Source organism: Ictidomys tridecemlineatus, chromosome 3, assembly GCF_052094955.1.
Source record: "Ictidomys tridecemlineatus isolate mIctTri1 chromosome 3, mIctTri1.hap1, whole genome shotgun sequence".
NCBI classification, from domain to species: domain Eukaryota; kingdom Metazoa; phylum Chordata; class Mammalia; order Rodentia; family Sciuridae; genus Ictidomys; species Ictidomys tridecemlineatus.
This window is the reverse complement of record NC_135479.1, coordinates 60,084,967-60,110,735: the sequence shown is the minus strand read 5'-3', so window position 1 is coordinate 60,110,735 and position 25,769 is coordinate 60,084,967. Positions and strand designations below refer to the sequence as shown.

General features: G+C 39.4%; 1 protein-coding gene and 1 non-coding gene across 36 annotated transcripts in view; both read left to right on the top strand.

Moving 5' to 3' along the window:
* Positions 1-25,769, top strand: part of Pigl (phosphatidylinositol glycan anchor biosynthesis class L) — a 91,712-nt gene that overhangs the window by 43,304 nt on the left and 22,639 nt on the right. For 2 of the 35 annotated variants that reach the window (XR_013436376.1, XM_078042954.1), the window contains one exon: positions 9,015-9,092. The exons of 31 other annotated variants lie outside the window; for them this stretch is intronic. Coding sequence is in view for 3 of the 4 variants with exons in the window: in XM_078042954.1 (XP_077899080.1) it covers positions 9,015-9,028 (14 nt within the window). In the remaining variant the exon portion in view is untranslated. Of the gene's footprint in view, positions 1-9,014; positions 9,093-18,737; positions 18,808-25,769 lie in introns of those variants that run through there. 2 more of the 35 variants (XM_078042940.1, XM_078042941.1) reach the window with 1 other exon arrangement.
* Trnaa-ugc (transfer RNA alanine (anticodon UGC)) lies at positions 2,018-2,089 on the top strand. Its single transcript has one exon. It is a non-coding gene; the product is annotated as a tRNA-Ala (tRNA).

Genomic DNA, 25,769 nt, shown 5'->3' with positions numbered 1-25,769 from the left:
GTACATCCTGAACTCCTTCTCTGACATTTCATCTACTGTGCTGTCAATGGAATCTATTATTTTATCAGCTTGGTTTGTTTTGGGCACTTTCTTCCCTTGTTTCTTCATGTTGTCAATGTGTCTTCCTCTCTAGCAGCATGGTTTCAAGATATTATAGTTTCTACCTAATCTTGTAGTGTCCCTGCAGGTTACCAGTATCTTGCCTGAAGGAACTGGATGATGCTCTTGTAGGTTCTGGCTGTTTTCACTAAATGGAAGCTGGCTGAGAAAGCCACCCCATGCATTGGTAGATGGGACTACAGCGCTGTTGCTGTCCTCCTTCTATGGAGGGGTCATCAGATCAGCTACCCAGCCCTTTTTTTTTTTTCAATTGTAGGTGGACACAATATCTTTGTTTCATTTTTATGTGATATTGAGGTTTGAACCCAGTGCCTCATGTGTGCTAGGCGAGCACTCAACCACTGAGCCACAACCCCAGTCCTCCCTAGCCCTTTTTACTTTTTATTTTGATAGAGCGTTTTACTAAGTAGCTAAGTAGACATAAGTAAACTTAAGTAGACATAAACTCTCCATTGGACTTATTTCCTGTTCAGATTATTAGTTCTCATCCATTTTGTAACTGGAATAGGTTATAAATAATTGTTTAGTTTAACAAAGCATCTTTCCATCAATAGTTCTACAGGCTGAGGAGCTTAGGGCCTTGCTAAATTGCTGAGGCTGGCTTAGACGTTGCAATTCTCCAGCCTCAGCCTCTTGAGCTGCTGGGATTATAGGCATACTCCCCTACATCCAGCCAAAAAGCAGATTCTTTTTTTTTTTAATATCTTTACTTTGTTTATTTATTTTTATGTGGTGCTGAGGATCGAATCCAGGGCCTCACATGTGCTAGGCAAATGTTCTACCATTGAGCCACAATCCCAGCCCCCAAAAAGCAGATTCTTGATCCCCTTAGATTGAAGATGGTATTAGAGCCTAGGTACCTTTGTTTTTTTAAAGGCCCAAGTAACTCTGACCTCACTCACTTCTTACAAAATCACAAAAGTAACTCACAGTTCTTGGTCCTTGATTCTTGTTTCTTGGATGGGGCTCCTGTTGTGTTCCATGACTAAACACTCAGGGTCACTCCTGATGAATTTGGCTACACAAAATAATCACACAGAGACAGAGAAATACCTTTTTTCTTTGGGTCTGGTGACAGCTCCTCTGACTTTAGGGGTCCATGGAAAGAGAGAAGCGCATGCTTAACCCTTTTATTGGGAAGAAGCCATTCAAATGAGGCAAGGGGTAGGATTACAAAGGAATAGATGAGTGTAGCTCAACCCCCCTAGGTGACACCTATACTTGAAGACCCACCTTGCTATCTGAGCTGAGACAATGCCCAAGTCACCACAAAATGTAGTAATTGGTCAGAGCCTCTGCTTCAGGACTGGAAGCCATGGTCATTCAGAGCGGCTCCCTAAGGCTCCCTTGGCTATCACTCCCATCTCACCCATCTCACCTTCCTCCTGCTTAATAGGAGAATGAAGTTTCACAAAACTACACTGCAAATTTAGTTTGTGTCCTCATTTTCTCATCATCTAATTCAATGTCTTCTTTAACTTTGGAAATCACATTTTTTTTCAGAAGAAAGCTTTGCATCCATAATGTAAGGCATAGGTACGTTTTTCATCAGTCTTGGCTTAGGTGAAGGAGAATCTAAATGTCTCTCATTACTCCTGTAATGAGACACTTCTCAAAGAAATGTCTGTTAAGCAGAATTGTGATAAGGCGACAGTGACATTGTAGACATTTTTAATCCCTCAGCCTCCTGGTGGGGCTGCAATGGCATACTTCAGGAGTAGAAGTCAGGACAGGGACGATTCCAGATACCAGGTCCAGAGACATGCACAGAGGCAAAAAAGTGCAGGGGATTCAAGCTTCTAGTGGCCCAAAGAGGCAGGAAGGACAGGAGGATTGGAGCCAGAAGACAGGTTTGGGGTTTGGTGAGTGGGCTGTACAGAAAAGGAGTGATGGGCTAGGGATATAGCTCAGTTGGTAGAGTGCTTGCCTTGCATGCACAAGGCCCTGGGTTCAATCCCCAGTACCACCACCAAAAAAAAAAAATTAACCTAAAAATGGGCTAGAGTTGTGGCTCAGTGGGCTGGCATGTGTGAGGCACTGGGTTCAATTCAATTCTCAGCACCGCATATAAATATATTTTTAAAAAAAAAGAAAGAAAGAAAAATAAACGGAGTGATGTTCTAAGCATTGCCAAAGCACTTAGTTTGCTCATCCAGTCCCCTGAGCTTCTGGTATAGTAAGCCAAGGATTTTTTTTTTTTTAAATAATGAGTCATTACATCTTCCAAATATTCAACCAAGAGTATCTTAATCTTGCATTTCATTCATCAGTCTTTACAAAGTTACACAGCCAAATCTGTGTCCTAACAAGAGTTTTCCTCAGCACTAATTTAAACTTTTAATCAGATGCCAACCTCACTATCATTCTCCATCTTTTTGCTACAACATATTTAATGCCCACTCTAGTTTTCAGTTCTTGGCCTATGTTCTTATTTTGCAGGTGGTTTCCTGGACTGATCTTCTGTGATCCCACAATAGTTTCAGGTTATTAAGTAGAACCTGGGAAGGTTTTATTCATTTTTTTTTCCATTAGATTATTATCAGCTTCCTGCCCTCAAGCATGCAAGATGTTACCCACGTAAACTTAAGTAGACATAAACTCTCCATTGGACTTATTTCCTGTACAGATTATTAGTTCTCATCCTTTTTGTAACTGGGATAAGTTATGAATAATTGTTCAGTTTAACAAAGCACCTTTCCCTCAATAGTTCTACAGGCTGAGGATATAGTTTAGTAATAGAGCATATTTAATATGCACCAAACCCTGAGTTCATTCCTTAGCACCCTAAAAATAAGAAGAAAGAAGAAAAAATAAATTCTTAACAGCTCCCAAAGAAGTCAGAGAATATATATTTATATTCTTTTTTTTTAATTTTTAAAATAGTTTTTGGTGCCAGAGATCTATCCCAGCGTCTTGTGCATGCTGAGCACATGTCTACAGCTGAGCTATACCCCAAGTTCCTATATTCCTATTTGTTTGTTTATTTTTTGGTGCCGGGGATTGAATTCAGAGATGCTTAAGCACTGAGCCATGTCCCCACCCTTTTTTGTTTTTTATTTTGAGAGTAGGCCTTGCTAAATTGCCTAGAGACTTGCTAAATTTCTGAGGCTGGCTTTGAACTTGTGATCTTCCTTCCTCCCCAAGCTGTTGGGATTACAGGCATGTACCACCATGCATGGCTGTATTTCTCTTTTAAATGAAGTTCATTAAAATTAATTAGCCTAGAGGGCTGAGGCTGTAGCTCAGTGGGTAACGGGCTTGCCTCACATGCATGAGGCACTGAGTTCAATGCTCAGCACCACATAAAAATAAATACAGATACTGTGTGTTCATCTACAACTAAAAAATACACATAAAAATATTTTAAAAAATTAATTAGCCTAGGGCTGGAAGCACACTTGTGTGGCATGTATGAAGCCTTGGGTTCAATTCTCAGCACTGGATATAAATAAATAAATACAATTTTAAAAGATCCACTTACAACTAAAAAGTATTTCTAAAAGTTGATTAACCTAGAATACACAAGACTCTTGAGTTTCATCCCCACATAGCACCACAAATTAATAAAGAAATATTAAATTAATTTGACTATAAGGCATTTCAGAAAATGTCATTGTGTCTCCAAAAGCTACACTTAAAAATAGACTTGGGCCGGGCGTGGTAGCATTACTTTTCTGTAGCAGCAGGGTAGGATATTGCCTCACTCCACCTTGTGTGACAGCAGGCAGGCATATCTGTGCTCTGATCATCAATCCTGTGTTTATAAAATATAAGTGGTATATTAGATTATCTCTTAAGGGCTTTTTTACAACAAAAAACTTAATGAGGTCTGGGGATGTGGCTCAAGTGGTAGCGTGCTCGCCTGGCATGCGTGCAACCCGGGTTCAATCCTCAGCACCACATACAAACAAAGATGTTGTGTCCACCGAAAACTAAAAAATAAATATAAAAAAAATTTTAAAAAGGTTAAGAAAAAAAATATATATATATATAAAAGATGCAAGACACACTTAAAAAAAAACACTTAATAATTCAACAAGCAATAATTGCCCTGCTAAAAGGTAGGTACCTTAAACAGGATTAAAGATAAATTTTAAGATGCCCAATTAAATTTCAATTTCTAATAAATAATTTATTTTTAATAGTAAGTATGTCTCAATTTTTTCATGGGACATATTTATTTAGAATAGTCATGATTTACCTGAAATTCAAATATGAACTGGCATCTGGTATTGACAACCCTCACCCCCAAAACCATTACCTTTTATCTCATTTTTTGAAAATCAGTTTCTCTACTTCCTACTTTGAATTTGCTTGTCTTCACCTGTCTTTTATCCTTACCCTGAAACAACTTGTGAATATTAAATTGCTGCTTACTCTGTTGCTTTACCTGTGAAAAAAATTCTCAGAATTCAGAGCGGATAGTTACCAATGATCTGTTTCCTAGAACTGGCTGCCAAGACTGCACCCAGACATCTGTTATTTATAGCTGCATTACTGGCATTTCATCAATAATCCTGACCTTTACTCCATAATTTCTTACACCCAGAGCATGCTTTAGTGGAAATTTTCACTTGCCTCTATTTGTTTTTATTTCATATCTGTTCATTCAAGATTCTTTTATTAAAAATAAGCATATAGGAACAGGGGTAGTGGCTCAGTGGTAGAGTGCTTGCCTAGCATGTGTGAGGCATTGGGTTCAATTCTCAGCACCACATAAAAATAAATAAAGTCCATTGACAACTAAGAAAATATTTTTAAAAATAAATAAGTACTTGGGCTGCGGTTGTAGCTCAGTCGTAGAGTGCTTGCCTCACACATGTTGAAGCCCTGGGTTTGATCCTCAGCATCACATAAAAATAAATAAATAAAAATAAAGATATTGTATCCATCTACAACTAAAAAAAATTTTAAAATAATGATAAGTACAATTCCAGCACCACATTTTCAAAGAAAGAAAAATGAAAACTTCTGTTTAATCCTCCCCATTATCACCCTACTTCTCTTTCTTCCTTTACAATCCAGTTTTATCTATACACAGGTCTTCTTGTCCTCATTTTCCCAGTGCAGTAAAACCCGACTTATCATGTTTCCTCCTCCCTCTGCTATTAAAGCTTCTCTTTGCCATGGTTGCTGGTCATTTCCTGGTTGTCATATCTGTGGGTACTTTGCAATTCCAATCTTATTGACCTCACAGCAGCTGTGGTCAATGTTGACCTCTGCCCCACCTCTGGAAACTACTCTTGACTTCTAGAACAGAATATAGCTCTAATTCCTCTACTCTTTCCTTACTTTTCCAGGCACTTGGTATCAGTTATTGTCAGCCACACTATTTCATCTCTTTGGGCCTTACCTACCAAAGGTTTTACCTCAAGTCTTTTTCTGCACTTTCCTTTAATCTATATTCTTAGTGTTCAATACACATCCTGCACTTGCAACTGGGGCTATGTACAAAACACCAGTGCCCCCATGGAGCCAGGTTTGCATGGAAGTCGGGAGGAAACAGGATCCTGAGAAGACATGAGATGCTCTTTTGTTTCAGTTTCCTTCAATCCATTTGTTCATTCATTTAGTCCTCATTAATACTCATTTTTTGAGCTTACATTATATCTCAAAAACCAGGTCCTAGGAGTACAAGATGACAAGTAAATTCTTGCCTTCTGGGAGTTTATAGTCTAGTTAAAGCCAACAAACTCATGATATGAGGACACAGGACTATTCCAAAGGCCAGCAGAAACAGGTAATCTGAGCTTTGATGGACAAATAGGAATTAGCCAGATGGGTTCCATGTAGAGTATATTCTTTCAGATTGCTGAGGTACACATGCCTGAGGGAATATAGGAGATGAAGTGAGACAGGTAGAGGGATACCAGGTCTCAAAGATTTTATGTTAGATTAAGGTTACAAAATTGAAACATTTTATTAAAACTATAAAAAGAGCCAAGCACAGTGATGCAGACCTATAATCCCAGTAATTTAGGATGCTGAGGCAGGAAGATTGCAAGTTCAAGTCCAGCCTAGGCAACTTAGATCTTATGTCAAAATTTTAAAAAGTGGGGACAGGGCTGCAAATGTAGAATGCTCAGTAGTAGAACGCTCCTGAGTTCCATCCCCTAGTACCACAAACACAGTCCCTCTCTCTCTCTCTTACTGGTGGGCAGAGTAACTGATGGGGAGAGTGCTGAGTGATAAAGTGATTGCCTAGCATGCTCAAGATTCTGGATTAAGTCCCCAACCCAGCAAAAGAGAAAAAAAATTGTAAGGAGCTATATAAGAAATATGTTAAATCAAGAAATGACTTGATCTGATTTGTATTTTATAAAGATCTCTCAGAGAACATTGTAACAAGTGGTTTGAGTTAGGGGGTCCAGACTTTTTGTGTGTGGCAGGGAGTACTGGGATTGAATCCAGGAGCATTCTGCCTCTGAGCTATATGCCTAGCCCTTATTTTGAGACAGGTCTTATTTAGTTGCTGGGATCACAGGCACTGTCTGCTACATGTTTTAGATGCCCATTCTATCAGTATTAGGGCCTTTCTATAGGCATAAGATAGGACGAGCATCAAAAGACTGTCTTCCAGATGATAAGATCTTTTGCTTACAAGGCCAGTGAGACCACTTAGGATAGTCTCAGGCTCAGCATTATTCTTGAACAAAATATTATCTAATTTAAATTCTCATTTGTTTTATTTTATTGTTCTTCACAAAAGGGGACTTTCTCTGCATTTTATTAATTTCTTCCTGCTATACCTAAATTCAATTCCCATTGTACCTCTCTTCCTTCATATTATCACATCTCAGACAGATGTGTATTCCAGAGGTGGGGGAACTTCAACAGCACAAGCCAGTGAGTCAGTTGTGAGATTTTAGTAGTATTAGGATAAGGTGAGTGAATTGGAGTAGTGCCTATTTCCAAGAAGATCCAGTCAAGTCAGTAACAATTACAGCAAGTGTTTTTAGCTAATGAGAGGGTCAAAGTTAGGCAAGTATTCCTATTGTGATTCTGGGTTAACCTTCTTTGGTGATAGACCATAGCCAGCATCTAGGACAGGAAACTAGTCGAAAGTCACTAGAATTTAACATGTGATCTTGCCAGATTCTATTAATGCCTTGACCAACATGGCTGTTTTAATTCTCAGTAGAGGAAAGGACAAGCAAATCAAGGCAGAAGCTCAAGAACAAAGACTTGGTAAACCATAGGAGTTATTGAGGGAAAGACTGGAACTTGATGCCCACACATTCATTGTGGTACTCATTTTGAAGTATGCCTTCACATTGGTAATTCTAGGATTGGCTTCTACCTAATGTGCCTGCATGGATCCATATTAACTCTATGCATAAGAGAAAGAGGCTTAGGATCCTAATGAAACTGGAGAAGAAAAGAGTTGATAAATGTAGACTAGCCTTTATTGTTTAGAAAACATAAGCTGGCATTCAACCCACAACATTTAATTGATATATGGATCTTTTTGTTTCTTCTAACATCTTTCTCTTCATTTTTAGCTTATATATAGTATTGGGTCCTTTTTCTATAATTTTTTTAATAAACTTTTTTTTTTTTTAAGTGCCGAGTAAAATTGAGCAGAAAGTACAGAAATTTCCCACAAGCTCCCTGGTCCCCACACAAACATACAGCTCTTCCATTATTAACATCCCCAACCAGAGTGCTACATAGTTTATATTAGGGTGTACTGTTGATATATGTATGTGTGTATGTATATACTGGTGCTAGGAATTAAAGCCAAGGCTTTGCAGGATGCTAAGTATGCATTCTACCACTGAATTACACTCCAAAGCTGAACTCTAGATAGATAGATAGGAAGGAAAGAAGGAAGAAAGAGAAGCAAAACAAAACTCAAATACTTTCAGAATACTCCTGTGTCCTCACATGTAAAAATGCAAGGCCAGGCATGGTGTTGCACACCTATAATCCTGTAGACCAAAGCAGGAACATATGAGGCCAGCCTGGGCTACTCAGCAAGACCCTGTCTCAAAATAAAAAAGGGCTGGGGATATAGCACAGTGGTAAAGTGCCCCCAGATTAAATCCCCAATGTCACACACACAACACACACACACACACACAACACACACACACACACACACACACAAAGCAAGTGCTAAAATCACATGAATGTATTCACTTTAAGTTGTCAATGAAATTGATCATAGAATTTTTATTATTATCTAAAGTGAAATTTCTATAAGAATTCATGGACCCCTGAGAATTTAGCCACAGACTATCAGGTATTTGTTGATCCCAGCTGGAAAACATTACTATGAATCATACTTCGTTTTGAACTCATTTTTACAAGGCTTATTTTTTACACACTTTTAAATGCTGGTTCTACGAACATTATATATTACCTAAGAAAAGTCTTAAGTATTTTTTTATATATTTATTTTTTAGTTGTAGGTGGACACACAATCTTTATTTCATTTTTTTTTTTAATGTGGTGCTGAGGATTGAATCCAGTGCCTCATGTGTACTAGGCGAGTATGCTACCACTGAGCCACAACCCCAGCCCATTAAGTATTTTTTAACTGCTCTGAAAGAACATCAACTGCCTAATTTTCCAAGAGGTTAATTTACAAAAAAAGCCATCCTGTTCCTGAGAATATATATATGAATTTGCTGTCTACAAAGCCAGATTTAACATATCTATTAAGAACAAATTAAATAATTTTTAAAAAGTTAAAAAGCTTGATTTAACATTTGTAAAACTGACTTCTTACAAAGAATTAGCCATACAGAATCAGTACAATTGGAAAAGATTTTGAAATGACTTGGATTTTATTCATTCATTCATTCATTCATTCATGTATTAGGGATTGAACCCAAGGCACTTTACCACTGAGCTACATCCTCATCCCTTTTTGTTATATTTTGAGACAGGTCTCACAAAGTGACCCAAGCTGTATTTGAACTTGTGATCCACCTGCCTCAGACACCTAAGTCACTGGAATTATAGGGGTGAGTCACCAAACCCTACTGAAGTGACTTGGATTCTTTCTTGTATATTTTCCCTATAAATCTCTAGTCCTGTAAATGTGAATATTTTCTGCAGCAATGTTTAATGCTTAGTTCTTTGTCTGTAACTAAGAAACATTAGTCTTAGAAGAGTTTGTATGCCAATATTGGCTAATTTTTATTGAAAAAGGAAGAAGACAAAGGTTCCCATGATAGAATTTTCTAGGAGAAATATTGGTCTAGGTGTAGCACAGAAGCAAGAGTAAACCAGCCAAAGTAAGCTAGATCAATGAAAACCTTTAGGTCATACTCCTCAGAAATTTTGGTATTGTCCTAGAGGGAGGAACAGGTATCCATGGGGGTCACTGCTTAAATGGGGTTAATAATAAGCAGGTCAAGACTATAACTCACCATGGAGGTGAGCTTCCCTATATGGAGATCACTGTTCTTTCAGGATTCATCTTGTAATACTATCCGACCATCAGCAGACAGGGTCTTCCTGGGAAATGGCAAGCATCTCAGCTTCCCCTCAGCCTTTCTGACTCATAGTCCCTGAAAGCCCTCCATTGTTCCAAGTGCCAGGGAAGTGCCTTAGGGTCTCTAGGCTTAGTTTTGTCCTTATCCCCCATGGCCAGGGTCTCAGAGAAAAAGTGCAGGAAGGAGGTAGAAAGAACCCATATTGTTGTTCTTTACAACTTTAGGAAAGCCCAAGTTTTGGGCTGGAGTTATGGCTCAGTGGTATAGCATTTCCCAGCATGTATGAGGCCCTGAGTAAAATAAAGACCCATCAGCAACTAAAAATACATATTTTTTTTTAAAAAAAAGAAAGAAAGAAAAGAAAAGCCCAAGTTTTAAGAGAGAGATGGCACAACAGAATACTGAATCAGAGATGATAACTGGTCTAGGGTTTGTTTGTTTGTTTCCTTACCAAATGGCTGATACTACTAGGGAATATATTTATTTCTACATAGACTAAATACCCATACCTACACCCCTTGAAAAGGGAACCATTTTATCTCTCAAACATACTGTTGGTTTCATAAAAGAGCCTTAGACTGACTTTAAGGCCAACAGTACTTAGGTTGTTGACAGAGTCCCTTGTAACTCTTAAATTCTCTCGCTAATGAATCAACACTATCACATAGGAAAAAGGCATTCTTTCTCAAACTACCACTCTTTTTAAAAACAACCTTAAGGAATGCAGAATGCCCATTAAGTTGGTGAATGGATCAGTGCAAAATGCAGCACAAATATTAACTTTCTGTTAATATAACAAAATACCTAAGATAATCAACTTATAAGCAGGAAAGGTTTATTTTGACTCATAGTTTTGAAGGTTTTAGTTCATCCCTACCTGGCCCAATTGCCTTTGAAGCTGTGAGGAGGAAACACTTAATGGCAGAAAACAAGTAGTGAAGCAAGATATTCTCCTCATGCGTGGGAAGCCAAAGAGAGAAAGAAGAGGAGACCAAGGCCCACATTCCCCTTCAAGAGGGCATGCCTCTAATAACCTAGGACCTCCCACAAGGGAGGATGGAATACAGGGATTGAAGCCAGGGTCACTTAACCACTGAGCCATATCCCTAGCCCTTTTTATTTTTTGATACAGGGCCTCACTCAAATGTTGAGGCTGGCTTTGAACTTGCAATCCTCCTGTTAATCTCTGGATTACAGGGGTGCACCACCATGTCTGGCTAGGCCCCATCTCTGAAAGCTTCCACACCTCCACATAGCATCAAGCTGAGGGAGGACTAAGCCTTTAACTCATGGCCTTGGGGAGACAGTTAAAATCCAAACCATAGCAAATGCATTTGCAAGAAGCTGGGGAAATTGTTCAAACTGGTCATAGGACTCAACCCCCATTATGGGTCCAGCAACCAGTAATAAAAAAAAATAATGCCTACTTCAAAAGATATTTCTGGGGCTGAGGTTGTGGCTCAGCAGTAGAGCACTTGCCTAGCACGTGGGAGGCCCTGGGTTCAATCTTCATTCAGCACCATGTAAAAATAAATAAAATAAAGGTAAAAAAAATAAAAGATATTTCTGAGGAGCAAAATATCATTCAAGATGCCATTGTTCATAGAAGAGATGTTAATCTATATTAAGCAATTGGACAATGTAAAGATTTCTTTTAAATATTTACTTAGTTGTAGAGAAACACACAGTATCTTTATTTATTTTTATATGGTGCTGAGAATTGAACCCAGTGCCTCACATATGCAAGGCAAGAGTTTTACCACTGAGCTACAGCTCCAGCCCCAAATATGAAGATTTTGTAAACATTTTTTAATCACTGATTAAACGTAAGCTCTAGGCCTGGGGTTGTGGCTTGGTGGTAGAGCACTTGCCTAGCATGTATGAGGCACTGGGTTCCATCCTCAGCCCATAAAAATAAATAAATAAAATGCGTCTATCTACAACTAAAAATATTTTGTTTAAAAATCATGAGCTCTTATTGAATTGTTAAGGAGTTTATGGTTATTAGTATTTTTTTTTTAAGTACTGGAGGTTGAACCCAAGGCCTTACACATACTAGACAAGCACTGCCATTGAGCTACATCCTAAGCCTTTGTGATTATTTATGCTATTGGATTCAAGTAAGAATACACTTCAGCTCAGTCAAAATCCACTGACCAAGCTTAAAGCCTTATCTTAGAGTTCACCTCGTGGTCTATGAGGGTTGCCTCCATACTCACAGATCAATCACAGCTTCTGAGTCACTCTTAACACTTCAGGAACCTCCACAGCTCAGGCACCACTCACTAGTTTTTCTTGGCCATCCATTAAACTCCTATGAGCTCCATACTCCCCTTCCTCCGAGACACTAGAATTTTTTACAGGGTAGGAATACATCCTTCATCTGACTTATGAACTGAGATGCCCACCAGAACATTGCTCATGGGAGCTGCTTTTATAAACTGTTAGGCCCTTTGCTCATCATGGCTTGGTCACCAGCACCCAGCCTAGCTCTTGGCATGCTGCTGGTGTTTGGTAAATGTTTATGTATTACCCAGAGCCAGTCAGACAGGCAATCTCCAACTGTTCCCTCTCAGTCTCCTTTGCTGACTCCTTTCTTGCTGACTTTTTCTTTGTAGATTTTTAAAAGCCTTCTTCTAGGACATTTTTATTTCTCACATCTGTGCTGCTAGCACTGTCTCCCTCCCTGCAGTCCCACTGGCAGATACCTCAGGCCCTCTTGCTCAGCCTTCCTCCCTTACTTCTCTTCTCTAGATAGGAGAGTCTAATTCTGCATCATTGCTCATATTTATCTTCATCTTCATATTCCCACCATCTTAATTGAGGCACTCATCATGTCCTGTAAGAACTTATGTGGAGACTTTTTTCCCATTCATATTTCCCCAAGATATATGCCTTTCTAAACCAGAGATTAAATTTTGACAAAGCTTTAAAATCTCCCTGTTGTGTTCAATCACTTAAGCAGAATATTGAAGGTCTTTTATGGCCTGGCTCTACTCCATCTCACTTTGTTAGAGTATGTTCTTTTAGATGGCAGAGGGACACATGCCTGAGGGAATATAGGAGATGAATAGGCCTGTCTATTGTGGATGGACCACCTTTTTGTGAGTTCTCATACCCCATTGCTCATTTCATTCCCTTGCATTAAATGAAATGAGCTTCTACTCTCAGAAATCAGTCCCACAGGCTGGGCACAATGGCTTAGGCTTGTAATCCCAGCAGCTCTGGAGGCTGAGGCAGGAAAATCGTGAGTTTAAAGACAGCCGCAGCTGGTTTTTTGTTTTGTTTTGTTTTGTTTTTTTTCTCTTAGACCCAAAGCAACTTAATGAGACCCTGTCTCAAAATAAAATTTAAAAAAGGACTAGAGACATGGCTCATTGGTTAAGCACCCCTGGGTTCAAAATGCCCTACCCTACAGCTAACATTTACAGGACACTTGCTAGGTATACATCTCAGGTCTGAGTGTTTTCCAAATATTACCTTATTTAATCCTCATAGCAACCAGATGAAGCAGGAAGAGCTAACCCAAAGAAAACCAATAGCTTTTTGCTTTACAGCCACAAATTGCCTTGTTTTTTTGTTGTTGTTGTTGTTTGTTTGTTTGTTTGTTTGTTTTTTATTTTTGTTTTTACCTATATCTCCTATTGTCCTGTCTCTGTTATTTTGCCCCTTTCAAGCGGCTTTATTCTCTACCAAACTATTGATTCTTTGCTTCCATCTTCAAACATCCCCAAGATTATAGAAACTCCCTCCCCAGACTGCCGCCTTTCCTAGACTGCTATTGTGTTGGCTTTCATTCTGTTTCTTCTTTTCTTAACATTCTCAAACTTATTTAAAGCACTGCTTGGCTTCTCACCACTCATTGACCCATCCTCATAATTTAGCTTCTGCCAACCCCCATTCTGCTAACACTGCTTCACAGTGTTCCTCAAGGGGAAGATCCAGTAACCTTTTCTTAATACTCATCTTCCTCAACCTGTTAGCAGCTTTGATTCTCTTGACTGCTCTGCTCCCTCCTTTAATCTCTCTCGTGACTTCCATCTTTTCCACACTGTCTTTGTTGTCTTGTCATTGAACCTGTCTATCCTCCCCTGTTTCTACTCAAGAGCTTTTCAAGCTAGAGTTCTTGCATACTTGATACAATGCTTGGGTAGTTTCTCTGTGGCCCCACTTTTTTTATTGTGTTTTGTTTTGTTTGGGTGCTAGGGCACTCAACCACTGAGCCACATCCACAGCCCTATTTTGTATTTTACTTAGAGACTGGGTCTCACTGAGTTGCTTAGTGCCTTGCTAAATTGCTGAGGCTGGCTTTGAACTTGCTATCCTCCTGCCACCACCTCCCAAGCTGCTGATATAACAGGCATGCACCATCATGCCCAGCCTGTGGTCCCATTTTTTTTTTTTTATGAGAATTTTGAATGTGCTGTTTTAATTTTGGTTATCTTCAGATGAGTTCTCTGGAACTAAGAGCTGCCAAAGATAGCTTTGGGATGCACATGGGCAAAAGAATTAGAAAAGCCTTAAAATAGTGAAATCCAAGGGAAAACAAACCAAACAACCAAAAAAGGAGTATAAGAAAGTCAACCAAATTGCTTATTTACCTATAATGGCTCTTCAGATTGTTTTACCAAATAATCACTAGATAGTGACAGCATTTGACTTTAAAAAGGACGCAAGGGGGGCTGGGGATGTGGCTCAAGTGGTAGCGCGCTCGCCTGGCATGTGTGCGGCCCGGGTTCAATCCCCAGCACCACATACAAAGATGTTATGTCTGCCGAAAACTAAAAAATAAATTTAAAAAAATTCTCTCTCTCTCTCTCTCTCTCTCTCTCTCTCTCTCTCTCTCTCTCTCTCTCTCTCTCTCTTAAAAAAAATAAATTGTGATTTTAAAAAAAAAAAAGGATGCAAGGTTTTTTGTTTGTTTGTTTGTTTTGTAGTGCTGGGTATCAACCCTTACTCATGCTAGGCAAGTGCTTTACCACTGAGCTATACCCCTGTGAAACAGTTATCCATACTGTAGAACCTTTTTTATCTTCCTTCTCTGAACCTTCACAGCATATTAAAGCATCATTTCTACTTAAAGCTTCACTGTAGTTCTCTCATTCTTCCAGTGAGTGCTTAGCAACCAGAATGTCTAGTGCCTAAAGAATGAGGCAGAAATTTTAGGCAATACAAGATTTAGAGATGAATCAAAGGTTAAGCTCCTGCCCCTTTCTTCTCTATTCAAACTAATATGACAGAGATTGGTGGCAGTAACTGGGCCAAGATTCTGTGGAACCTGCTGGGTCTTCCTCAGATTGCCCAGAGGACTATCAGCACTGCTTCACATAGGCACTTTTTTTTTTTCCAAACATTTATTGCTTCTTTTTCTTTTTAATTTTTTTAAACATTTATTTTTTAGTTTAGGTGCATACAATACCTTTATTTTATTTTTATGTGCTGAGGATTGAACCCAGTGCCTCTTGCATGCTGGGCAAATGCTCTACCTCTGAGCCACAACCCCAGCTCCTGTATAGAACCACCATGATTTTTACAGTTGGTAGAACAGCATTTGCCGTGTTGGCCATAGTTTTGTTTTCCAGAGAGCAGAACTGACTTTAGTCATCTCAGAAATCATTTGGTCCAATATCATGCAACTCTCTATGAACCCGTAATCAGATAAATAACTGAACTCTTCTTTTGGGATCAATATTTATTGACTTGTACTGCCACCAATAAAGCAGTCTTTACCATGAGGAAAAAAAAAAAGTATGACACGGTCTTTTCCTCTGAAGATCTTTTTCCCTGTTTCTTATGTCCAAGAATACTTGGAAACCCATTGCTACCACCAGTCTCCGTGGGAAATGAGGGGAGAGAGGAAAACAGGTTCAGATATAGGCATCTGCCTCTTAAACCACCCAATTGAGGCACATCAGGGCAAACAAAACTCTGAACCTCTTTGAAGTAGATTCATTGAATAGATTTTTTTCTGTTTTTAAAAAACAGACACATTCAACAGTTTTTTTTTCTTTTTCTTTTTCTTTTTTTTTTTTTTTTTTTTTTTTTTTTGGTACTGAGGATTAAACCCAGGAAACCTGCCAATGAGCCACATTCCCAGGCTTTTTTATTTTACATTTGAGACAGGGTCTTGCTGATTTGCTGAAGCTTGTATGGAATGTGCAATCTTCCTGCTTATCCTTGTGAATTGCTGGGAGTACAGACATGTACCACCATTCCTAACAAATTGGCAGGGTTTTTTTGTTTTTGTTTTTTAATTAATTAATTTTTTTAGTTGTAGTTGGACACAATGCCTCCATTTCATTTATTCATTTTTATGTGGTGCTGATGATCGAACCCAGCACTTTGCACGTGCTAGGTGAGCCACAATTTCAGCCCCAAATTGGCAGTTTTTGAAGAAACATTTCTCATAAAAATTCACGAGCTTTGTTGTAGTGATTTGAAGTGCAACTTTCTAAGAAAGATGTGCACAGGTAACTGATTTTGATACGGTACCTAATATTCATGATTTGCTGATTTGCTAATCTCTTGTATCCTGTGAGAAAGGAAAAATCTATCTTATGATTTGGTTTGGGGACTTGAAGTCTTACGTGGACCAGGGTCTCTTGGGACATTTGGTTAATGTTGAGGTTCCAAAACTGCTTGATCATGAGGCCCTTATCAGAGCAGACTTTGTAAAAGTGGATTTTGTGGGAGGAAGAGTACCGTGGATTGAATTTAGGGGCACTTGACCAAAGGGCCACATCCCAGCCCTATTTTGTACTTTATTTAGAGATAGAGTCTCACTTTTGCTGAGGCTGGCTTTGAATTTGTGATCCTCCTACCTCAGCCTCCTGAGCCACTGAGGTTACGGGATGTGACATTGTACCAGGCTAAAAGTGGATTTATTTTTATATCAATCTTTTTTCATTCCTCTTTGTTTTTCTCGGATCATCTTCTCCCTTCTACCATTTCTTTTTTTTTTTTTTTTTTTTTTTAAAGAGAGAGTGAGAGGAGAGAGGAGAGAGAGAGAGAGAGAGAATTTTTTTAATATTTATTTTTTAGTTCTCGGCGGACACAACATCTTTGTTGGTATGTGGTGTTGAGGATCGAACCCGGGCTTCACGCATGCCAGGCGAGCGCGCTACTGCTTGAGCCACATCCCCAGCCCTCCCTTCTGCCATTTCTTTACCCCAACCCCCACCCCTGTTTCTCTCTGTCTTAGGCTAGCCCTTGGTGACACAGAGAAATCCTCAAAGTTGCTGACCCCTCTTCTTTTTTTTCAATCTTTTGTTTTGTTTTAATTAGATACACATGACAGTACAATGATCTTGACATATCATACTTTTGAATCAGATGGGGTATAATTTCTCATTTTTCTAAGAGTACAGGTTGCAGAATCACATTGGTCATGCAGTCACATATATATATACAGCAATAATAAAGTCTATTTTATTCTGCTGCCCTTCCTTCCCCCACTTCCCCTCCCCTCCCCTCTCATCACTTCTCTCTACCCAATCTAATGTGACTCCCTTCTTTTTTTTCCTTTTTCCTCACATCATCATACATATATTCTGTATAATGATGAGGTTCTCCTTCCATCTTCCATGCAATTCCCCTTCTCCTCCCTTTCCCTCCCACCTCTCTTCCCTATCTAGTGGTAATCTTCTTCTCATGCTCTTCCTCCCTACCCCATTTTGAGTCACCCCCCCTTATATCAGAGAAGACATTCGGCATTTGTTTTTTAGGGATTGGCTAACTTCACTTAGCATAATCTGCTCTAATGCCATCCATTTCCCTGCAAATGCCATGATCTTGTTATTTTTTAGTGCTGAATAATATTCCATTTGTGTATATATGCCACATTTTTTTTATCCATTCATCCATTGAAGGGCATCTAGGTTGGTTCCACAGTCTAGCTATTGTGAATTGTGCTGCTATAAACATTGTGGCTGTGTCCTGTAATATGCAGTTTTTAAGTCTTTGGGGTATAACCTGAGAAGAGGAATAGCTGGGTCAAATGGTAGTTCCATTCCCAGCTTTCCAAGGAATCTCCATACTGCCTTCCAAATTGGCTGCACCAATTTGCAGTCCCACCAGCAATGTATAAGTGTACCTTCCACCCGCCTCATCCTCGCCAGCACTTGTTGTTTGACTTCATAATGGCTGCCATTCTTACTGGAGTGAGATGGTATCTTAGAGTAGTTTTAATTTGCATTTCTCTGATTGCTAAAGATGGTGAGCATTTTTTCGTGTATTTGTTGATTGATTGTATATCCTCTTCTGAGAAGTGTCTGTTCAGGTCCTTGGCCCATTTGTTGACTGGTTTATTTGTTTTTTTGTTATTTAACTTTTTGAATTCTTTGTATACCCTAGAGATTAGAGCTCTATCTGATGTGTTAGGGGTAAAAATTTGTTCCCAGGATGTAGGCTCCCTATTCACCTCACATATTATTTCTCTTGCTGAGAAAAAACTTTTTAGTTTGAATTCATCCCATGTGTTGATTCTTGGTTTTAACTCTTGTGCTGTAGGTGTCTTATTAAGGAATTTGGGGCTGACCCCACGTGATGGAGATTAGGGCCAACTTTTTCTTCTATTAGACACAGAGTCTCTGGTTTGATTCCTAGATCTTTGATCCATTTTGAGTTGACTTTTGTGCATGGTGAGAGAAGGGGATTTAATTTCATTTTGTTGCATATGGATTTCCAGTTTTCCTAGCACCATTTGTTGAATATGCTATTCTTTCTCCATTGCATGCTTTTAGCACCTTTGTCTAATAGAAGGTAGTTATAATTTTGTAGGTTGGTCTCTGTGTCCTCTATTCTGTACCATTGGTCTACCAGCCTGTTTGGGTGCCAGCTGGCCCCTCTTTTAAAATGTCAATCTCCAACTTTTTTTCAGCCTAGATCCAATTCCTTTGCATTCCCTGAGTTTCAGTATGCCCCAGGAATTGTGTTCCAGCAGCTATATTCTAGCATGGCCTCAAGGCCAGTAAACAGTTGCTGCCTCCCAGAGTGGTCCTGTTACTAGCAGCCAAGACCAGAGACCCTACCTAGATCCTAGCTGGCTGGATTCAGCAGCCTCCCACCCACATAGAAATAGACAAAAGTTGGGAAAAATGAATTTTATGAAGTTTGAGCAAGCTGAGGGGCTGGCTTTAAATGAAACCTATTTTCCTTCCATTCTGATTCCAGATATTTATGGAACAGTGAGCAGTGCAGCCTGTGGTCTCTTCTCCCTGCCCTCATGCCTGTCAGGCCCCAGGTAGGCTTTCATGTTCTGGGCCTGCATTAGAGTTTCATTGAACCCAACTGACCTTTGTCTGCTCTGGATGACAAAGGAAGTAATAGAGTTTAGAAATGTGCCAGAGGTGGTGGAGGAAGGGCAGCTCGGCCTTCCAGCCTGGGCTGTATAAGCCACAAGACCAAATAAGGACACGTGAGCTGCCTCCGTCTGTATTAAAGTTCAGAGTGCAGTGTGCAAAAGTGGGACTCGGTTTTAAAAGAGATAAGCTATTACCCAACCCTGGTGGAGTTCCAGCCACAGAGACCATGTCATCTGCCTCTGTATGCAGGACTCTGGGGGGAAAGTTCTGGGCCATGGGCTTTCTTGGCTCAAGAGGGGAAGGTAGGAGCCTTTTCTCACTTGGTGTCTAAAGGGACTGATCTCCCCACAGAAAGTTCTCCCGTAGTGTTTCCATGACTCTTCTGACCCTGCTCTAAAGAGTGCCAGCCAGAGTGAGTCAGAATGTGTAGAAAAGGTCAGAGTTTGAGGATATTCTGCCAGTAGGAAAACAAACGTTATTTTTATGAACTCCCACAGGCTGAGAGGCTGTCCTGTTTACTGAACATTGAGGTCTAGGGTGGGGCTGGGAGTTTGGGTCATTTTCTAACAGTATTAACACTATGTTTGCTAAATGTACCCTCAAGAAGGGCTTTTCATGCTTGTGGGTATCAAATCAAAAGAATCGTAAGAGTTGGCTTCCCCTGCCATGTTTGGTGGCTTCCGAAATATCAACCTTTTTCTCCTCAGAGGCCTTCATAGCCAAATAAAGAGCCATCTTCACCATGAGGTACTTGATGTGTTTCAGAAACACTGGCATATGGTTGTGGCACCAACCAGTCATGCTGCCACCCCCACCTTAAATTCGTGACCTCCTCCCTGTCCCCCTCTCCTTTTCCTGGCAAATTCCTTCTCATCCTACAGGATCCCAAACCTCTCCCCACCAGACCCAAAGCTTCCTGAGGAAGGGCCTATGACTTGTAACTGTCTTAGTCTCTAAACTTAGCCCCATATTTGTTACATAGTGTGTGCTTAGTCTGAATCCCATTAAATGAGCAGATTTTGTCCTCTCATAGCCCTGCCCTAGTGTCTTGGGTCCCTGGCAACCTTCCTTCTAGATGACTCCTCTCCAGGGTTATTTAGCCAACCAACCTCTAGTTGGTTCAGTTTGGCAGCTCACTCTGCCCCTCTTGCTTTCCTCCCCTAGGGTTTCTCTGCCATTTCTCAGGTGCCCAAGTGTACTCAATCCTGAACTTTTGGAAAGTAAACACTCTATGGAGAGAAATACTTCTTCTTTATCCCCCTGGACAGGTGAATAGGTCTGAGATGATTTTCATAAAACTTTCTAGACACTTCTGTAAAATTGTATGGCCAGTGCTCAGAAATGGGGCTGTGTCAATAATTGCCTCCTCTAGTGCTTCTCTCCCCCTGTAACTCATCTCTGCTTCTGGGGCTCACATTCCCCTGCAAAGGGTACACTGAGCTTAAGCCTTTGTTTTAGGCTCTGCTTTCTGGAAACCAAGACTAGGATATCTGGAGACTTGAATACATCCAGAGCCCTTTATGTAGAAGTTCTCTCACAGACTTATTTTGTTTTCAGAATTTATCTTCTTTAAATGTAGTTCTGTTTCTTTTTCCTGTGAGCCTCATTCTTTCTGAGAAGTCAGCAAAATTAAAGTTTAGGGACTTGGGAGGGGGTAGGGTTTTTTTATTGTATGTTAACATTTCATACCTTGGGTGCATCTATGCTTTCTTTCCTTTTATTCTGAACATGCCTAAAAAACTATGTGTTATCATTAATATTTTTTATAAGCCACAATTCAGGAAGTTAGAGAAATTGCTCCCTGGTGGTAAAACACAGAACTGCTGACCTCTTTCCTCTGTAATTGCAGTGAACACATTATTTCTGCCTGCTGTGACTTTGGCCTTTAAACTTCTCTATTTCCTTGCGATACATTTCTAGAAGGGCAGAGTCAAAGGGCAAACATAATCATGTATAGGCAAATTGTCTTCTTAGCAACTTAAACTCTCACCAGCAGTATATGACAGTACCTCTTCCCTGTGTTCCTTTCCACATATGCATCTTGCTTTAGTCATGCATCTATTTGATTCTTTGTAAGAATCAGAAAGAACTTACTATATTTTGGCAGTTTGCATTTCTTCCTTTATAAATTGCCTATTTTATTTAAACTTTTTTTTGTAGTGTTTGTTCCTGGAGGGGGTCATGTTGAGGACTGAATCCAGGGCAAGTGCTCTACCACTAAAATACATCCACAGCCTAAACAATCTTTAATAGGCCTTTTAAATAATTTTAAATAGTCCTCAGACTTCCTTTGAAAACAGCCTTGAAGGTTTGCCTCTCATTCTCAGTTCTTTGCTGGCTTTCATCCAGAAACATAACCTGATTGATTTGAGATGCAAAGTCATGAAGTGGAAAGAACATAGGTCTCTTCTCGATCAGAAGGTCTGGGTGCAAAGTATGACCGTTCAGGGCTTGTGTTTTGTTATTTCTGAGCTGAGAGGGCTGGGCAAAACGAATTTTATCAACTGGAATTCTGAAAGGACAGCAGTACATCCAGTAAAGAGGACTCATCAACTTCCTGATGTGATCCCTAGTTAGCTTTGTCCTGCAGTATCTGATGCCCCTTGTCCCACTCAGTCCTTTGGAATTATCATCCTCGACTTTTCTTAGACAAAACCTGGCTACAAACTTAACTTTATGGAGCTGGGGTTGTGGATCAGTGGCAGAGTGCTTGCCTCGCACCTGTGAGGCATTGGGTTTGATCCTGAGCACCACTTTTTTGTTGCTTATTTATAAAAAAAAAATTATAAAAATAAATAAACAACAACAAAAAAATCTCTGTCTCCATCAGTTTTTCTATATGTATTTTATTTCCATAAAATATATATTTTTTATTTCCATAAAATACATATTTCCAATTACTATTGGTACTGATTAAAAACATGGTTTGAAGAATTACTCTAAAACATGAGAATAATTATTTCTAACCTCATTTATTACAGCAGATTTGTGTTTGTGTTAATATAGGACGTCAAGGAAAACTTCATCTGTATAATTTGTTTTAAAATATATCTATTGGTATATTCCTGATATAATGGAAAATATTCAAATAATTCTTGGGCAATTTAAAAATATCTCAAGCTCCTTTTATGTCTAAAAATGCCAGCATTCTATAGTAATCAGGGGTAAAATGAGTGAGGGATACCCACATGGCCCTTTTTAGCATTCAAAATCAAACTTTTCTTTCTGTAATATATAAACTTAACTTTTTAGATAGTGAGAAGCAGGTGGACAGACTGCTGCTATCCTTTGAAAGATTAAGGCCAAGATTAAGAAACAAAAGTAAAAATCTCCCAAGCATCTCATCTGTTGGAAGCATGACATTATTGAAACCTTATCCCTTTGCTCTGCATCAGTGGAAGCTGTAGTTTCCCTTGTTAAGTGACTTCTGGATAAGTTAAACCAATAGATGGTGATAACAGAAGACTGAAAGATAGAGGAGGAAAAAAAAAAGGGTATTTCCCCCTCCTTCCATCCCAGAGACAGCTCCATCGGTGGCTCAATGTTCCCTGACTAGCTCCTACCAACCTAGTTCCCCCTCCATCACCCTGTTTCATGACTGGTGTCCATCATCAAGGTGACAGTGGCATCCTTCTTTGCCAATCTCTGGATTGTTTCATTGTTCCCTTTTGGGCCTCTTATCTCTTCCCATCAAGTGAGTAAAAAATTTTCTGTATTATAAATTCCTTCTAGACAGGCATGGTAGTAAATACCTGTAATCCTAGTGACTCAGGAAGCTGAATGGAAGGATCACAAGTTTGAGGCCAGCCTCAGCAATTTAGCAAGACCCTGTCTCAAAATTTAAAAAAAATAAAGGACTGGGGATATATATAGCTCAGTGGTATGGCACCCCTGAGTTTAATCTCCAGTACCACACACACAAAAAAAAATGTTTCCTTCTGCATACTTTCTGGTTTTCATTTTCCTGACTTGATCTTAATTATAAATTTCTAATGTCACATATATTTATCAGTGAACTTATGATAGGTTAGAGTCAAGAATTAAATAGCTGGGCATGGTGGTGCATGCCTATAATCCCAGCAGCTCAGGAGGCTGAGGCAGGAGAACCACAAGTTCAATGCCAGCCTCAGAAACTTAGTAAGGCCCTATGTAACTCTATGAGACCCTGTCTCTAAATAAAAATATGAAAAAGGGCAGGGGGTGATGGCTCAGTGGTCAAATGCCTCTGGATTCACTTCCCAGTACCAAAAAAAAAAAAAAAAAGAATTAAATAGATGCAAAAGCACTAGTAAAATAAAATGTGGACATTCTGAACAGTTACTAAAAGTCACTAAATTGTACACTTAAAACAGGTAGGTTTTATATTAAATCATACCACAATAAAATTGTTTTTAAAAATATACCAGAAAAGTAGCTGGGCATGATGGTATGCACCTGTACTTCCAGCTACTCAGGAGCTAAGGCAGGAGGAGGAAGATCACATTAGCCCAGGAGTTTGAGACCAGCCTGAGCCAAATAGCAAGAAGAGAATTAAGTAATAAAAAAAAATAAGTAATAAAATACCCAGAAAAGAAATTAAATAAAATGAACAGTGAGTAGATTAGACCAGTGATCTCCAAACTTTTTTTTATCACGCTTCCCAACAATAGAAAACACAATTTGAGTTTACACCTCCATATTTGTGGGTTTTTTAGTTTAAATTGCATACCTGTTGAAAAACTGTTCATAAAAGATATTTTCTAAAATAACTACAAAATAGAGATTCAAACAGATGGAAACACATGTAAATAAGAATTCTTGGGGCTGGGACTATAGCTCAGTGGTAGAGTGCCTGTGTCACACATGTAAGACACTGGGTTCAATCCTCAGCACCACATAAAAATAAATAAAGATATTGTGTCCATCTATAACTAAAAACATTTTTTTAAATAATAAGAGTTCTTATGATTTCCTAGTGGTATGGGGATATAGCTCAGTTGGTGGAATGCTTGCTTCACATACATAAGGTTCAATCCCTAGAACAACAACAACAATAAATGAAGAAGAAAAAGAATTTTTAGAATTTCCTGCTTTAACTATAGTGGTTTTTTGATACCTCACCTAAAATGCTCTGCAGAAGACTTCAGAGCAAGGAAGACAGAGGAGTTCTTTCTTTTTTCTAAGGGCTTAAATTAATCTATTCTAGCAGTAATGCCACTATTTTTACACTTGCATAGCTCCTTCAGTTTTAAGTGTTCTTCATCTGTGTTATCTCCTTTGCGCTCTCACCTAGAGAAGCAAAGTGGATCAAAATAGGGGGGAAAACTTGAATGCCTGACAAGAGGTGCTTGGACATAACAGTGCTGCCATATCAGATGTGTCACCTCACAGAGCAGACATTGGCAGTCCAGAGTCCCCCCAATAATTGGCTTCCTCAGCATGTCAGGGGAAGAAAGGTGTGGAGGTGTACCCTGCTCCAGGGCACCTCACTCAGCATGAGCTTCCCACTCTGGATTCATTTTTTAGCATTTCAGAACCCAGAATTAGTAGGCGTAGTCAACACTCTCCTGCCCTTTTTCTTAGACTGCTCCTCCATCTTGTGTGCTAAAGTTCCATGAGACTATTACTCACATATTCAGTCTCTAAAATGATGTTTTGATACATTTATCTGGCTCTCCCAGCCAAGAGCCATGTGTGTAGCTCTTATCACTTCAGAGTACTTTCTGTGGTTCCTATATCTCCACTTATCCTTCACAGTCTGAGCTCAGCTAGTCATATTTTATATTCCATATCCAGTTCCATTTCCAGAGAACAAGGCTGGATTTAATACTGTTCCTACTTTCTTCTTGACCCTTCCCCTACTTGCTGAAGTCTGCCCTTCTCACTGCATGAGCATCCTGAGAACTACATGGATTGGCTGACAGGACAAGACTTTATATAAAACTTTCCTCTATAGAAAGTACTGTGAGGGGTTGATAAGGTAGCCAGTGAAACAAAGGAAATGATACTATTTAATGTCATTTTCCTGATGAAAAAGCTCCAGGTTTGCCCAAGGTCCTAAGGGGGTCAAATAATGGCTCTAGTCCCTGAGGAGGTTATAGCAGCCTGCCAGATAGGGAGCAAAAAGAGTTCTTGAGTTCTCAGTGGCATTATGGGTATTACTCCTACCTGAACTGAGAGATGGGAATCTATTTTTAAGATTGTGAATAATGCAAAAGGGGTCCTGTTGAATCATTGGTCTCATATCGGGTAATTTCATAGATTCATGTACAAAAATTGGGGCAGAAAGTATTTCAGCAGGTAGGAGAAGATAAGTTTGACCTGGTGGAGGCTATGATAAATTGTAGATTACTCTGACACAGACCTCTGCTTCTATGACATAGTGGGCCCCATTCCTGGTGGAGGGAGAATATAACTGGTTCCTAGTGCTAAGACTTCTTGGCAGTCAGAAAACCAGAGTTCACGTCCAATTCTTAACTGCCTCACAAGCAGGCTATTCAACTTCCTCTGTAAAAGCTCCCTTCAAAGATGTTTATGAAGTTAAATGAAGTATCTTTGTACTTTTTAATCAAAGCAGATGGTTATGACTGGGTGTGGTGGTACATATCTGTAATACCTGTAATTTGGGAGGAGCACAGGTTCAAGGGCAGCCCAAGCAATTTAGGGAGACTCTGTTTTAAAAATAAAACATAAAAAAGACTAGTATTGTAGCTTAGTGAGTGGTAGAATGCTCCTGGTTCAAACCTTTAAAAAGGGGGCGTGGCATGGTTAATTTGTTTATTTATTTATTTTTAATTTTGAGATGGGTCTCACTATGTTGCCCAGACAATCCTCATGTCTCAGCCTCCCAACAGGTTGGATTATAGGCATGCACCACTGTACCCCAGCCTTTTTGTTATTATTATTTTTCTTAGGTGTAATT